The sequence below is a fragment of the Excalfactoria chinensis genome, chromosome 21, assembly GCF_039878825.1.
Source record: "Excalfactoria chinensis isolate bCotChi1 chromosome 21, bCotChi1.hap2, whole genome shotgun sequence".
In the NCBI taxonomy this organism is placed as follows: domain Eukaryota; kingdom Metazoa; phylum Chordata; class Aves; order Galliformes; family Phasianidae; genus Excalfactoria; species Excalfactoria chinensis.
In genome coordinates, this window is record NC_092845.1 from 2,842,595 (window position 1) to 2,855,191 (window position 12,597).

Here is a 12,597-nt window from a genome sequence, read left to right on the forward strand (position 1 = left end):
TGACCCTTACTTTCCCCTCGTGCCTCCCCTGCAGCTCAGGAGCCCGAGTTCCACCGCACCTGTGACCAGTTCAGCTTCCAGTGCTCAAACGGGGTGTGCATCAGCCTGGTGTGGAAGTGTGATGGCATGGATGACTGCGGTGATTACTCAGATGAAGCAAGCTGTGGTGAGCAAAACCTCAAGGTCCTTGTCATTACGGCTTCTTACTCCTTTGGATACCAGGAGCACAGGGAACAAGCTCCATGCATCTATATGTGTACATGTACGTGCGTGTGTGCACCATTCTCTTTCTGCAGGTAGATGAGCTGCATCATGCTGTGCATCCGATCTGCGGGCACATGTTGTGGTTGAGTGAGTCTGGTGGGACCATATTGCCTCCAGATTCCCAGCCCAAAGCAGACAGGCAGCTCACAGCCAAGTTCAATATTTATCAGCGTTCCCTGGGCAGCACTAGGAGCTGTGCACAGCCAGGCAAAGCAGCTGTGCCTTCATTGCAAAGCTTCAGGGCTTGCTTTTCTGATTCTGCTGTGCTCTATTGCTGGTTCTGTGACCATAGGAGCTATTTGGCTGCACCCAGTGCACGTACATTATATCATTGCCAACAAAGCAATGACAGCTGTGAGAAATGGGGGAGCTGGAGAGGAAGAGAAGGAATCTTGCTCAAAATGCTGGGAGGATACTGGGGGTGTGCCCTGTTCTTGTACCTTGGCTGTGTTCGAGGCTGTTGAGATAGCACTGGGGCTCAGAGAACTCTCCTCTCCTTGTCAGAAAACCCAACGGATGCCCCCAACTGCTCCCGGTACTACCAGTTCCAGTGTGGGAATGGCCACTGCATCCCCAACCAGTGGAAGTGTGATGGAGAGAACGACTGCGGAGACTGGTCGGATGAGAAGGAGTGTGAGGGTGAGGGTCCCTGATGCTGCACCGAGGCTTCACCCCAGCGTCCTGCACCAGCTCTAGGGCCCCCCCAAATCCCTCACAAATGGGCTGTGTGCATGTTCTCACACCTCTTCATGTTCTGCCTGTGTGGAAATCCCAATTGGGATCCAGACATAGATGTGTCTTGCCATGCTTTCCCCACTCACTTCTGCTGCTGGTGCTCTGATACTCTATTCGGTGTCTTTCAGGCTCCCCACTCCTTCCCATCACCACCGCCGTCCCTCCCACCTGCCTCCCCAACCATTTTCGATGCGGCAGCGGCGCCTGCATCACCAACAGCTGGGTGTGTGATGGGTACAGAGACTGTGCCGATGGCTCCGACGAGGACGGCTGTCCCACCTCCCGTAAGCATCCTCACCTCAATCCTCCTCTATCACGGCTGGGGACACGGAGGGGAGGGAGCTGGGTTGGCTTTTCAGCTCACACCTGCGCTGAAGGTACCTGCAGAGCAGTTGCTTTCCCAGCCCTCTGCAGTCAGCAACGAGGATAGTTCAGGCAGCCCAGCTAGCTGCTAGATGGGAGGACATTGCCATCTAGTGGAGCCGGCAGCAATGCCATCTAATGAACTTCGGACCGCTGCCGGTGCTGCTGGGTTCTCTCCTCGCTTCTCCCACCCGCAGACCCCAACGTGACCGCCAGCTCCCCAGCGCCGCGCGGCCGCTGCAGCAGGGCCGAGTTCGAATGTCAGCAGCTGCACAAATGCATCCCCAACTGGAAGCGCTGTGACGGCCGGCGGGACTGCCAGGATGGCACCGACGAGAGGAGCTGCCGTGAGTGTGGGGCTGAACCACTGGCTGGGTCCATCACTGAACCACATCCCTAAGCACCGTGTCCACACATCTCTTAAATACCTTCAGGGATGGTGACTTCCCTGCTGGGACAGAGCCCAGGTCCTTCTGATGATGGGCGTGATCATGCTAGAATATGCAGCAGGGTGGAGATAGGGCTGTTGATGGCACGCTGTGCTCCATCCAGGCATCATTCCTGCTTTTACACCAGCACTCAGCCCCATTCCTGCAGGCACCTTCCCTGCACTGAGCCCTGCAACCTTTCTGCTTGCAGCAACGCACAGCTCGCTGTCGTGCCCCCAGGGATACCGCTGTGAGGATGGGGAGGCCTGCCTGCTGGCGACTGAGCGCTGCGATGGGTACCTGGACTGCTCTGATGGCAGCGACGAGAGGAACTGCACGGGTGAGCTGCAGTCTGACCCATCTCCCTGCTCTGTGTTTCCATGCACGTGAGCATGCACAGAATGTCACCTACACTGCACCCCTCAGGTGCTCCTTCAGTCAGTTTCTGCCTCTATGATTTGGCAGTGGAACTGAACTCCTGTTCTGGGCAAAGGGCTGAATTCCCTCCTGCAGGCTCACACTCTCTGTTTTAGATGACACCATTGTATACAAGGTACAGAACCTGCAGTGGACGGCCGACTTCTCTGGTGCCATCACCCTGACCTGGGCTCGGCCAAAGAGGATGTCCTCAACCTCCTGTGTCTACAACATATATTACAGGTACCCCACTGCCTCACTGTTTGTATTGGATGAAGGGCAGGAGAAGCACAGACATCAGTGATTAATGGGCTGATGGTTGGACTGGATGGTCTTAGTGGTCTTTCCAACCTTAATGGTTCCATGATCTGCACATGTAGTTACAGCAAGGCCCTGTACTGAATCAGATTTCAAAAGACAGAGCTTTGCAATCTATTTCTAGTTGGAAAATCTTCTAATGCTTCAATGCAAAGCGGCCCCCAAAATAGCTGCAGCTATGGGACCCTTGTGAAAAGCCGCCTTTGTTTCTTACAGATTGTTTACTCTACAGAAATGTGGGCATATTGGGTGTTGTGTTTCTGCTTGGGACTTGTCTTTGTGGGACTGCTAACAATGAGAACAAAGGCAAGAAATTAGAGCACAGCAGTGAGGGCAAACCTCAGAGGATGGTGATGGTGCCAATAAGGCACCGAGCTACACTTAGTTCAGACTCTGAAACAGCTTTCCAAGCTGGTGGTGGGCTTTGCTGCCCAGGAAACTAAACAGCATGCTCTTAAAATACAAACTGATTACGTGTCACTCTGTCACCAAGTACATCCCTGACTGAAGGGGTTTGAATCTCATGCAGGACGGTTGGGGAAAGCATCTGGAAGGTTCTGGAAACCCACAGCAACAAAACCAGCAGCGTGTTGAAGGTCCTGAAGCCTGACTGCACCTACCAGGTGAAGGTGCAAGTGCAGTGTCTCAGCAGAGTCTACAATACCAACGACTTCATCACCCTGCGGGTACCCGAAGGATGTAAGCAGAGCTGTGTGGTTTAAGCTGGAGGTTGGGAGGGGGTTCATAAAAAGCAATGAACCAGCACACCTAGCATCACTGCTATCACTAGAAGCATCCATTGGCCCAGTGAGGGTTGAGCAGGGCTTGGGGCCCACCAGAAGAGCACGTCTACCCTCTGCTTTGTTGGCAGACCCTGCCCTCCTCTTGCTGCTCAGATGACAGCTGTGATCAATCCTAATGCCTGTGCTTCTCCCCCCAGTGCCGGATGCTCCCTTTAACCTCCAGTTAGCCCTCAGAAAAGAAGCTGAGGGGGTGGTGTCGTGCAGCTGGAGTGCCCCTGTGAATGCCCACGGCCTCATACGGGAATTCATTGTGAGTCCTGCTGCTGTTCTGAGCACAGCCATCTGCAGGGGGCTGGAGGGACACGAACAGGGTGTTGAGAGCAATGCTATGGGGTTGTAGGCAGCAACACAATCCTCAAAACCATGATTTTCTTTCTGGCTTCCTTTCTAAGCTTGATTAATTCTTTTTGCTGACGTTTCGGGATAGAAAGACCTACAGAATTGTTGACCCTGTTGAGTTCTCATCCCCAGTTTTGGTGCTTGTAGGTGGAATACAGCAGCAGTGGTTCCAAGGAGTGGTCATCCCTCAGAACCACCAAGAACTACACCGAGATCAAGAACTTACAGGTCAACACATTGTACACAGTTCGGGTGAGCATCTTTGGAGCTCAGTCTATAGGAGAACTCTGCACGACCTTGTTACTCTTTGCTAGGCAGTTCAAGTCTTGTGCAGCCAACCAATTGCTGAAGAAGTATGATGTTAAAATCCAGCCTTTTAATGTCAACCCTCACTGGGGTGCTGGCATTTGCACTGGCAATGTGTATAGATTTAAGACCGGAGTTGTGCCCCTTGATTTGCTCTTCCACCCAAGAGGCCAAGCTGTGCTATGAAACCCATTCTACCAATTGCCCATTCCAGTGTCACTGCAACTGCACCAGATCTGGGGCTGAGATAAATTTGCTCCTGGATGAATGGCTGCAAAGAGCAGCAGGTAGGTGTGGAGAAGGCACACACGTGGGAGAGTCTGGGTGATTGCTAATAGAATGGACACGAAGTGAAAGTGTGCCAAGCCTTGGGGAATGTACACTGCCAGTGTCCACATGCAGGATGAGCTTGGGTACCTGTGGATACAGGCATGATTCTTACCTGCACTGGGGCTGATCCATTCTGTTGTATGGTTATAGGATTTCATAAGAGAGCGGTTATCTGCAGGGAGGATGCCCCTTCCTCCATTTAGAATCTTTTAATTGACTTAAAGTAGTCTGCTTTATCTCTGTAATAAGCATTTTATTGCCAAGTAATCAAGCTACTGTTTGCTTCAAAGTCCTTTTCCCTGAACTCCACCGTGCCCATAACCTTGCTCTTACCTCGCTCTGTTTGCATCATGTCTTGCTGGTGACATTCATTCACATTAACTGACCGTCTCATTTGGAAGGTTGCTGCGGTGACCAGTCGAGGAGTGGGAAACTGGAGCGTCTCTAAATCCATCACCACCATAAAAGGCAAAGGTGAGTGCTGTTATTTCAGTAAACATTGCCGTACATCGCTCAAAGGCCTGCAGGTGGATTGCCATTTGATTCATGTAGGTCCTACCTTGGGCTAGGCAGGGTGCACCTCCACCAGCTCTTCCAGCATCGCTCACTGAGAAAATGCATGCTAATTCATCTTCTTCTTGCTTGTGATTGTGATGGTTGCTGCATTTCCTGTAGATTAAGCCCTAAAAGACTACTGAGGTTCCTCAGAAACTCTTGCTGTGTTGTGGTCTGACAGTAGGTAAACTCAAACAAGGCAATAAATTGTTTCCCTCTGAAGTGCTGTTTGATAAGCCTTTTGAAGTCATTTGTATTCCTGACAAGACTTTCTCCTAGTCTGCATTCTGATGTCAGAATTGCCTGCTTTCTAGTTTGTTAGATAAAAGTGCATGCTCGCGGTGTTGACAAAGAAAGGAAAGAAAACATCATGCTACTAAAAATGCAGAATCCATGATTGTGTGAAATATGGGAGCACCTGATCATTGGAGAGCGCTGGAAAGCGGAGGTAGAAGAGCCATCAGAACTCTCTATGAAGTTTCTTGGGATTGCAATAACAGCCATTTCTCCCTTTCCTTCCAGTCATTCCTCCACCTGTCATACGCATTGAGGGCTACACTGAGGACTCCATAAGCTTCAGCCTAAAAATGAATACTAATATCAAGGTAAAATTGTATTTTTTGCTTCTCAAACATCAGTAGTAGAAAAACTGGATGAGTGGCAAATACTGGATGGGGTAAGCTATCACCCAGTTAAGTACTGCAGTCATTTTTTGAAACTAATTATTCCATTCCCATTCATTACTTGCTACTCATCAGCTGTCCCAGCTCTCTTAATTAGGACGGAAAATATGACTTAAAGACATAAGTGATGACTCTTTCACTGCATCCAAAATAGCTGAGCTTACGTCAGTTCATATCGTGTGCCATCGCTGCTTGACAGGTCAGCGGTTACGTTGTCAACATCTACTGGACATTTGATGCACACAGGCAGGAAAGAAGAACTCTGACCATAGAAGGAGAAAAGTCAGTCCAAAAAGGTAAATTGTTTAGGTGTAAAGTTTTACTTTGGTCACCCCCAAATGGAGGGTGTCTGAGGCCATTTAATGCTGCTGATCGTTTCCTGATGCTTTCACCATGCTTCACCTAACAGTGCAAATCTCTTTCCTTGCTCAGTGGCCAACCTGACAGCTCACACTCCCTATGAAATCTCTGCATGGGCTAAGACAGAGCTAGGTGACAGCCCTCTGTCTTTTGTGCACATTGTGACCAGCGGGACGAGACCCATCCCACCAAGTCTCAAGGCCAGAGCCATCAACCAGACAGCAGTGGAGTGTACTTGGACCGGTCCGAGGGATGTTGTAAGGCCCTGAGGTTCTCTTTTCTCACTCACTGGAATGGGGTCTGGCTCAGAGCTTAGAAACATGAAGCGTTTTAGAACGGGATTGTTTGTTGGGACTGAGTTCCAACTGATGACTCTTCCTCAGGTGAGGACCTTACTCAAAGGAGGGGGCTGCTGGTCAACCTGGTTGGCGGATCAGAGCTAAACTTGGGCCCAGGAGAAACATATCCCTAAAGAACAGAAGCACACCAAGGTTTGGGTGGGAGCTCCGTGCCATGACAAGCTTTGTACCATCCCTCTTGTCCTCTCCTCTGCAGGTCTATGGCATCTTCTATGCTACGTCCTTCCTTGAGCTCTACAGGAGCCCTCACAACACCACCACATCCTTCCACAATGCCACTGTCATTGTGCAGCGGGACGAGCAGTACCTATTCTTGGTAGGCTGCTTCTCTGATCCCCTCCCACCCCCATGATGGGCTCACATTTGGCACTGAAGCCTGAAGGCACTGCACTAACTGCTGGGTCGTCCCTTCAAGGTCCGTGTGATGTCTCCCTACCAAGGGCCACCGTCTGACTACGTCGTGGTGAAGATGATCCCTGACAACAGGCTGCCCCCGAGGCACCTCCATGCAGTGCTCACAGGCAAGACCTTTGCCACCATCAAGTGGGAATCTCCCTACGATTCACCTGACCAGGACATGGTAGGACCTCAAAGCCTTCTCTTCCTTTGCACACAAAGCCCTGGTTCACTGACAGATCCCTGCCCCATCATCAACTTACCCTTCCTAAGCTGGTCCCCAGGCTGTAGCAGCAAAGGTTTAAATCTTTCTGGAAAGAGTAGAAACTCTGACATGGCACAGGTTTGCATTGCATCTCTGCTCACTGGTCTGACTGTATGCCAGGTTTCTGTAGAGTACAGGCATGGCTTAATGCCATTTTTACCCCCCAGTCTGATGTCCTAACATCATATGGGATTGCTAGGAAATTGAGACCTGTCATTCACTGTGCCTGCCTTTTCTCCCCTTCAGTTGTACGCTGTTGCAGTTAAAGATTTAGTAAGAAAAACAGATAAAATCTACAAAGTGAAAACGCGGAACAGCACGGTGGAGTACACCATTAAGAAACTCGAACCAGGAGGCAAATACCATGTGATTGTTCAACTGGGAAACATGAGCAAAGAATCCAGCATGATGATTAACACGGGTAAAGGAACAAGTATTGATACGAGATGCCATCCTGTTGTAAAACCCGCCAGCAGACCCTACTAGCCATACCCTCCAGCACAGCACTATGCTGACAATTAAAGCCCCCCACCCCTTTCAGAAGTGCCCCCCTTGCTGTTTTCTCAACCAGAAAACAAGTGGCGCTCCTGTTCCAACCTAACCTTCCTCCTGTTTTCTCTCATTTGCAGTTCCACTCTCTGCACCGGATGCCTTAAAAATTATAGCAGAAAATGATCACATTCTGCTCTTTTGGAAGAGTTTGGCTTTAAAGGAAAGCAATTTCAACGAGAGCCGGGTAAGGAGCACTGGGACACTCACCCCCATCCTACAGGCAGCATTTCCTTAATGCTGGGAGTGGAGTTGCTTGCAAGGCTCCTGACATTACCCTGTAAATAGAACAGGATGCTCTGCTCCCCGAGAGTCCCTGACGGGCCTTGTTGTTGTTTTCACCCCACTCAGGGTTACGAGGTTCTCATGTTTGACAGCCTGGTGAACCGCACGGCCTATCTTGGGAACACCACTGAGAACTTCTTCAAAGTTTCCAACCTGAAGACAGGTCACAATTACTCCTTTGCAGTCCGGGCCAGGTGTCTGTATGGTGGGCAGATGTGTGGGGAGCTGGCCACGCTTCTCTATGATGAGCTGGGAGCTGGTAAGTCACTGGCACAGCCCCCTTTTCCTCCATGAACACTACTAACAAAAACCTCAAGTACGGACCCAACAGGAGATAGTGGAGTATTATACAAATGGCCACTTGGTGGCTTTGCATCCTAGCAGGTCTGTATAAAAGAAACCATCCTGAAGTCGTAGGATGGAAACGTTAGCAAGTTGGATGCATTTGGGTTGGGTTTGTTCCACAAAAACCCACAGCCTTTGAACACTGCACAAGTAGCATCGGGAGAAATGTCATGTCGGTTACAAGTGGTTCTTCCCTGCTTCCCTGCTCTGTAGGTGAAGACTCCTCTGAATCCAAAATGGGCAGATCCACTGATGTGGCTGCCATTGTGGTCCCCATCCTGTTCCTGCTGCTGGTGGCTCTGGGGGCTGGCTTTGTGGTGCTCTATACAAGGCACCGCCGGCTGCAGAGCAGCTTCACTGCCTTCGCCAACAGCCACTACAGCTCCCGCCTGGGCTCGGCCATCTTCTCATCAGGGGACGACTTAGGTATGTAGAATCAAAGAGCTGTATAATTGCTGAGGTTGGGAAAGAGCCTTAGGATCATCAGGTCTGACCAGCATCCTAGCATAACTCATGGGGTCTGAATTGGGATCTCAGGTACCCCACATCAACACACGACCTAAATCCTTTATCATTCTTTGGGGCGTCTTTAATGTAAAAATCCTTCTGGGTTTGATCTGATTCTAAGATCTATAAACCTGTCCCAGGGCGTATGTTGTTAGTAGCTTCACTTAAACATCCCCCTCTGATGAAAATTCATTAAAACCTGGACAGCAACCAGTAAGAGCCACATGATGGTTTGTTTTCCAGGAGATGAGGATGACGAGGCTCCCATGATAACTGGATTTTCAGATGACGTCCCCATGGTCATCGCGTGAAGCGCGTTTCTGACTGTAAAAACCAAATGGTGTAAATATTTTATTTGATAAGAAAAAAATAGTCGATTGTTTATTTTAAAAAAAAATGCACTTTGAGTTGCAATACGTTATTTTTCTATGGGCCAAAAAAAAAATGGAAGAAACACTTTGTAGTAATCAACTGTGAATTGCAAACGAGTTTGGTTTCGTAACAAATTGCTTTGATTTAACATTGATTTAGTCTTACAAGGCTATGCTTGCTGGGCATGCTTTTAAGTCTGTGAGATATTTTCTGTTGACTAAATTGGCTACTCAATTTATTTTTCTAAGACAAGAATAAATTTATTTTACAAAAATTCAGGAGATTATATATGTAGAGAGAGAGAGAAGTAATACAGTCCCTGAAGGTTTTGCTTTTACTTAAAGAATTAATAATCCTTTGGACTTTGCTTTATATGAAGTAATTTTTTGTTGTGTTAATTTATTGGGAAATCTGCTCGAGAACAGATTTCTGAAGCCGTCAGACGTTGTACACGTTGTTGTGTAGGACATGTGCCACTTTATCTTGCGAGGCAGTAGCATCTTGGCATCCCCACCGTTGTTCCTGCCACGCGAATAGCAATCCTTAGTTTCACGTGTTCTTCCTCTCATTCAGAGGCTCTCTCAGCAGTTGCCGACCTGCTGGCCGTGGTGTAATCAGTCTGTAATTCATGTCAGCAATGTCAATGTGAGAAACTACCACCGCCTTAGTACTTCGTTCCCAGGAAAGCTTTCCCCGTGTTGCTGCTCGAGGTGGGAAGATGTTGGAGGGATGGAAGGGGACCTCCGCCAGCTCTGCAGTCACAGAGCTGCAGGTACCATGCATCTCCACCCATCCCACAACAGGCTTCGCTTTCCTTCATCATCGTTTCCTACAAGTAGCTGCGGTTGCACCTTCTGCTTCTGAATAACATATCTATAATATATCCCTATCACTCATCATGCCACACGTGCTATAGACATAATACTGGCTACAGAGCAGTAGAAATGTCTCTTTCCCATCACTGAGATTATTGTTTAGGTGAATCTCCCCTCCAGTCCCACTACTTGCCAACCCAAGAGCGCGATATGAGCGGGTGCCCACAGCTGAGTCTCGGCCATACTCTATATATGCAAAGCCCAGGAGCTCCGTGCCAATGCAAAGAGAGCACGCTGTCTTGTCATACTGGTTCCTTGGTTTAAACCCAAAGTATTTTTGCTGTGTAAACTGCAGTCTTCCTACAGATGAAACAAGAGAGGCCAACTATGTTTTGATACGCAACCGACCCGTTTAATTTCACTTATAGAAGATGTATAAAGCATTGAGATTCTGTAGGGTTTGATACGCTATAGAAATACTGACTCTATTTTTAATTACTGGTGTTCTCATCCTCAGTGACAGATTTCCCCCTTAGAGTTGGGACCAGATTTTAGGAGCAGCAGCAGGCTGGCCAAGTTGCAATACTTGTACAGTGTTTGAGGGTCAGGCACTGTTTTGGGGCAAAAATCTTGAGTAGTTCGACCCAGCATGGAAAACTCTGCTCAAGGGAGGGCTGCAGAAGGCAGATGCCAAAGGGGAACCTTGTAGCCACTTTGCATTCTGCAGCAATCCCTCGGCTGGATGCTTTCAGCTGGGGATGGGTCACCTCTGGCCACAATGAAAGGCTCCTTTGTGCTGTGATGCTGCGAGCGCTGCCAGGAGGCGGTCTGCTGGAATACCAGCATCCAAAAATGCCCCCAGTGCAATGCAGTGAGGGCCTGTGCACTGCAGCCCTTGCCTTTGTGTAGAGCTCCTGCACTTCTGATCACTGCAATGCAATGCCCAGGCACTCCCTCACAGTGCAAAAATCCCCGCTGTGCTCTCAGCAAAGCAACTTTACAGGGCTAGTGTATTTTATATATAAATAGAGAAGTCTAAGCTCCAGGCAGGGAATGGGTGGGATTGATGCAGTTCTGGGTAAATTGTCTATTTTTATGAACTTTTGAAGCACGGAATCTTGTTCACGGAGATGTATATGGGGCGGGAGGGCTCTGGTGTACATACGGTACATGGATGTGGATGCATATTTTGTTCCTTTTTCTTTTAATTTATCTTTTTATTTTTTCAGTAGCTTGATGCAATGGAACGTGAATCCTTTCCCTTCTGGGAGGTAGCCTGGGTTGACCTGATGGAAACCCAGAGAAATGTTGGGATCTGTAAGGAGAAAAAGGGTATGGGAGGCACAGGCGCTGGGGCGAGCTTCTGGTACCTGTGTTTGAGCCCACTGGAGATGCTGGCTGGTGTTCTTAAGTCCATTTGAACAACAAACTGAGGTTGTAAAGGTCCTTAGTGCTCTCAGGTCAGAGCAGAGGTCACAAGATGTGAAACCTTTATTTGTAGAGGCAGACTTTCAGCAGTTCACAGGTAGAAAAGTAAAACTCCATTCAGGAAAGACCCAAATGGCGTTTCCCCAAACGACTTTCAATCTCTTTCAAATGGACTTCAGAACAGACTGGGTGTCATGGAGTTATTTACTCCGGGGTCCTGAGAGCTCCTGGTACAGCCCTAACAGTGACAGCCTTATGGTGGGCTCCAAGCAGCCTGGTGAAGCCGGTAGTAGAATCCACTTCTAATCAGGTTCCTTGAGTGATGTTTAATACTGTACTGTTTGAATTGCTACTCCGTGTCTCCTTTTTTTCCTCCATTCACTGATTTCTGCTGCGTTATTATTGCACAATTTTGAAGGAATTCTTTGTCTGTTTTTTTTTTCTTCCCCCCCCCCCCCCAACTTAATAATAAAAATGGACTGGGTGAATAAAACAGCTCCTGGTTTCCAAAATCATTAGTGAGCCTTTCATGCAATAAAAGGCAAAGCGTTCCTCTGAACCAGCTTTTTGCATCCCGTTCCCGTGCTGCACAAGATGCCACTGCTTTCCCATTGCTGTTGGCAAGCACACCTGACACCCCGGCAGCTACAGGCAAAGCAGAGTTACGACTCACAGAGAGGTAATGAGCAGGCAGCAGTCTGTTCACACATACCTCATGCTTTAACCTACATAATTAGAAAGGCAACATGTGAGCATGGTGGACGTCGCTGAGGCACGCAAGCATCTTAAGTGTTGCACTTCATTAATGTTTAGCTTAAGGCAACATTAACAAACAGCCGTTCCTTCCTCCCCCCATTGCTTCCTTCCTCATGAATGAAGCTGACTTTTCCCTGTCGTTGCTGAAACAGATCTCTCCCCCTGGAGGTACGAGAAGTGACACCTCGTTCCCATGCACCCACTCCTCTCTCCAAGGCAGCCAGGCACACGGTCAGGACAGAGACATCTCCAGTGAGCACCCTGATGGAGCTGTGGGTGTCCCTGTTCTTTGCAGGGGAGTTGGACCAGATGGCCTTTAAAGGTCCTTTCCATCTCAAGCGATTCTATGCTGCTATGACTTGCAGAAGCCCTTCCCAGTGGGTGTTAAGCATTTCACCAAATAGATGCACTCTGATGTTGAGTGAGTGCAGCTGAAGGTCTGGCTCAGTGCTTCTCTTTTGAGTAAGCAACCCAAGTTCCTCACGCCAGACTCCTGAACGGTTATGTTTAGCCTTTCTCGGCAGGAAAGATGAAATAACTGAGGATATTTCACAGCAGAACGCAAGCTGGAATTTAGGATGGGGAGCCAAGAGCTCCTAGATAGCCCAGCCCCTCCTTT

At 48.9% G+C, this 12,597-nt stretch overlaps 1 protein-coding gene across 1 annotated transcript in view; it reads left to right on the plus strand.

Annotated features, from left to right (window-relative positions):
• SORL1 (sortilin related receptor 1) overlaps positions 1 to 11,730 on the plus strand; it is a 33,147-nt gene extending 21,417 nt beyond the window's left edge. Inside the window, exons 29-48 of the mRNA XM_072354714.1 lie at positions 35 to 166; positions 769 to 903; positions 1,128 to 1,283; positions 1,560 to 1,709; positions 2,002 to 2,130; positions 2,324 to 2,450; positions 3,055 to 3,224; positions 3,466 to 3,578; positions 3,815 to 3,919; positions 4,705 to 4,777; positions 5,381 to 5,463; positions 5,741 to 5,837; positions 5,974 to 6,158; positions 6,457 to 6,576; positions 6,676 to 6,840; positions 7,168 to 7,342; positions 7,551 to 7,657; positions 7,822 to 8,014; positions 8,314 to 8,526; positions 8,851 to 11,730. Of these exons, the coding sequence (XP_072210815.1) occupies positions 35 to 166; positions 769 to 903; positions 1,128 to 1,283; positions 1,560 to 1,709; positions 2,002 to 2,130; positions 2,324 to 2,450; positions 3,055 to 3,224; positions 3,466 to 3,578; positions 3,815 to 3,919; positions 4,705 to 4,777; positions 5,381 to 5,463; positions 5,741 to 5,837; positions 5,974 to 6,158; positions 6,457 to 6,576; positions 6,676 to 6,840; positions 7,168 to 7,342; positions 7,551 to 7,657; positions 7,822 to 8,014; positions 8,314 to 8,526; positions 8,851 to 8,918 (2,696 nt within the window). The 3' untranslated portion in view covers positions 8,919 to 11,730. The remainder of the gene's footprint in view (positions 1 to 34; positions 167 to 768; positions 904 to 1,127; positions 1,284 to 1,559; positions 1,710 to 2,001; positions 2,131 to 2,323; positions 2,451 to 3,054; positions 3,225 to 3,465; positions 3,579 to 3,814; positions 3,920 to 4,704; positions 4,778 to 5,380; positions 5,464 to 5,740; positions 5,838 to 5,973; positions 6,159 to 6,456; positions 6,577 to 6,675; positions 6,841 to 7,167; positions 7,343 to 7,550; positions 7,658 to 7,821; positions 8,015 to 8,313; positions 8,527 to 8,850) is intronic.
• Positions 11,731 to 12,597: the final 867 nt, after the last annotated feature.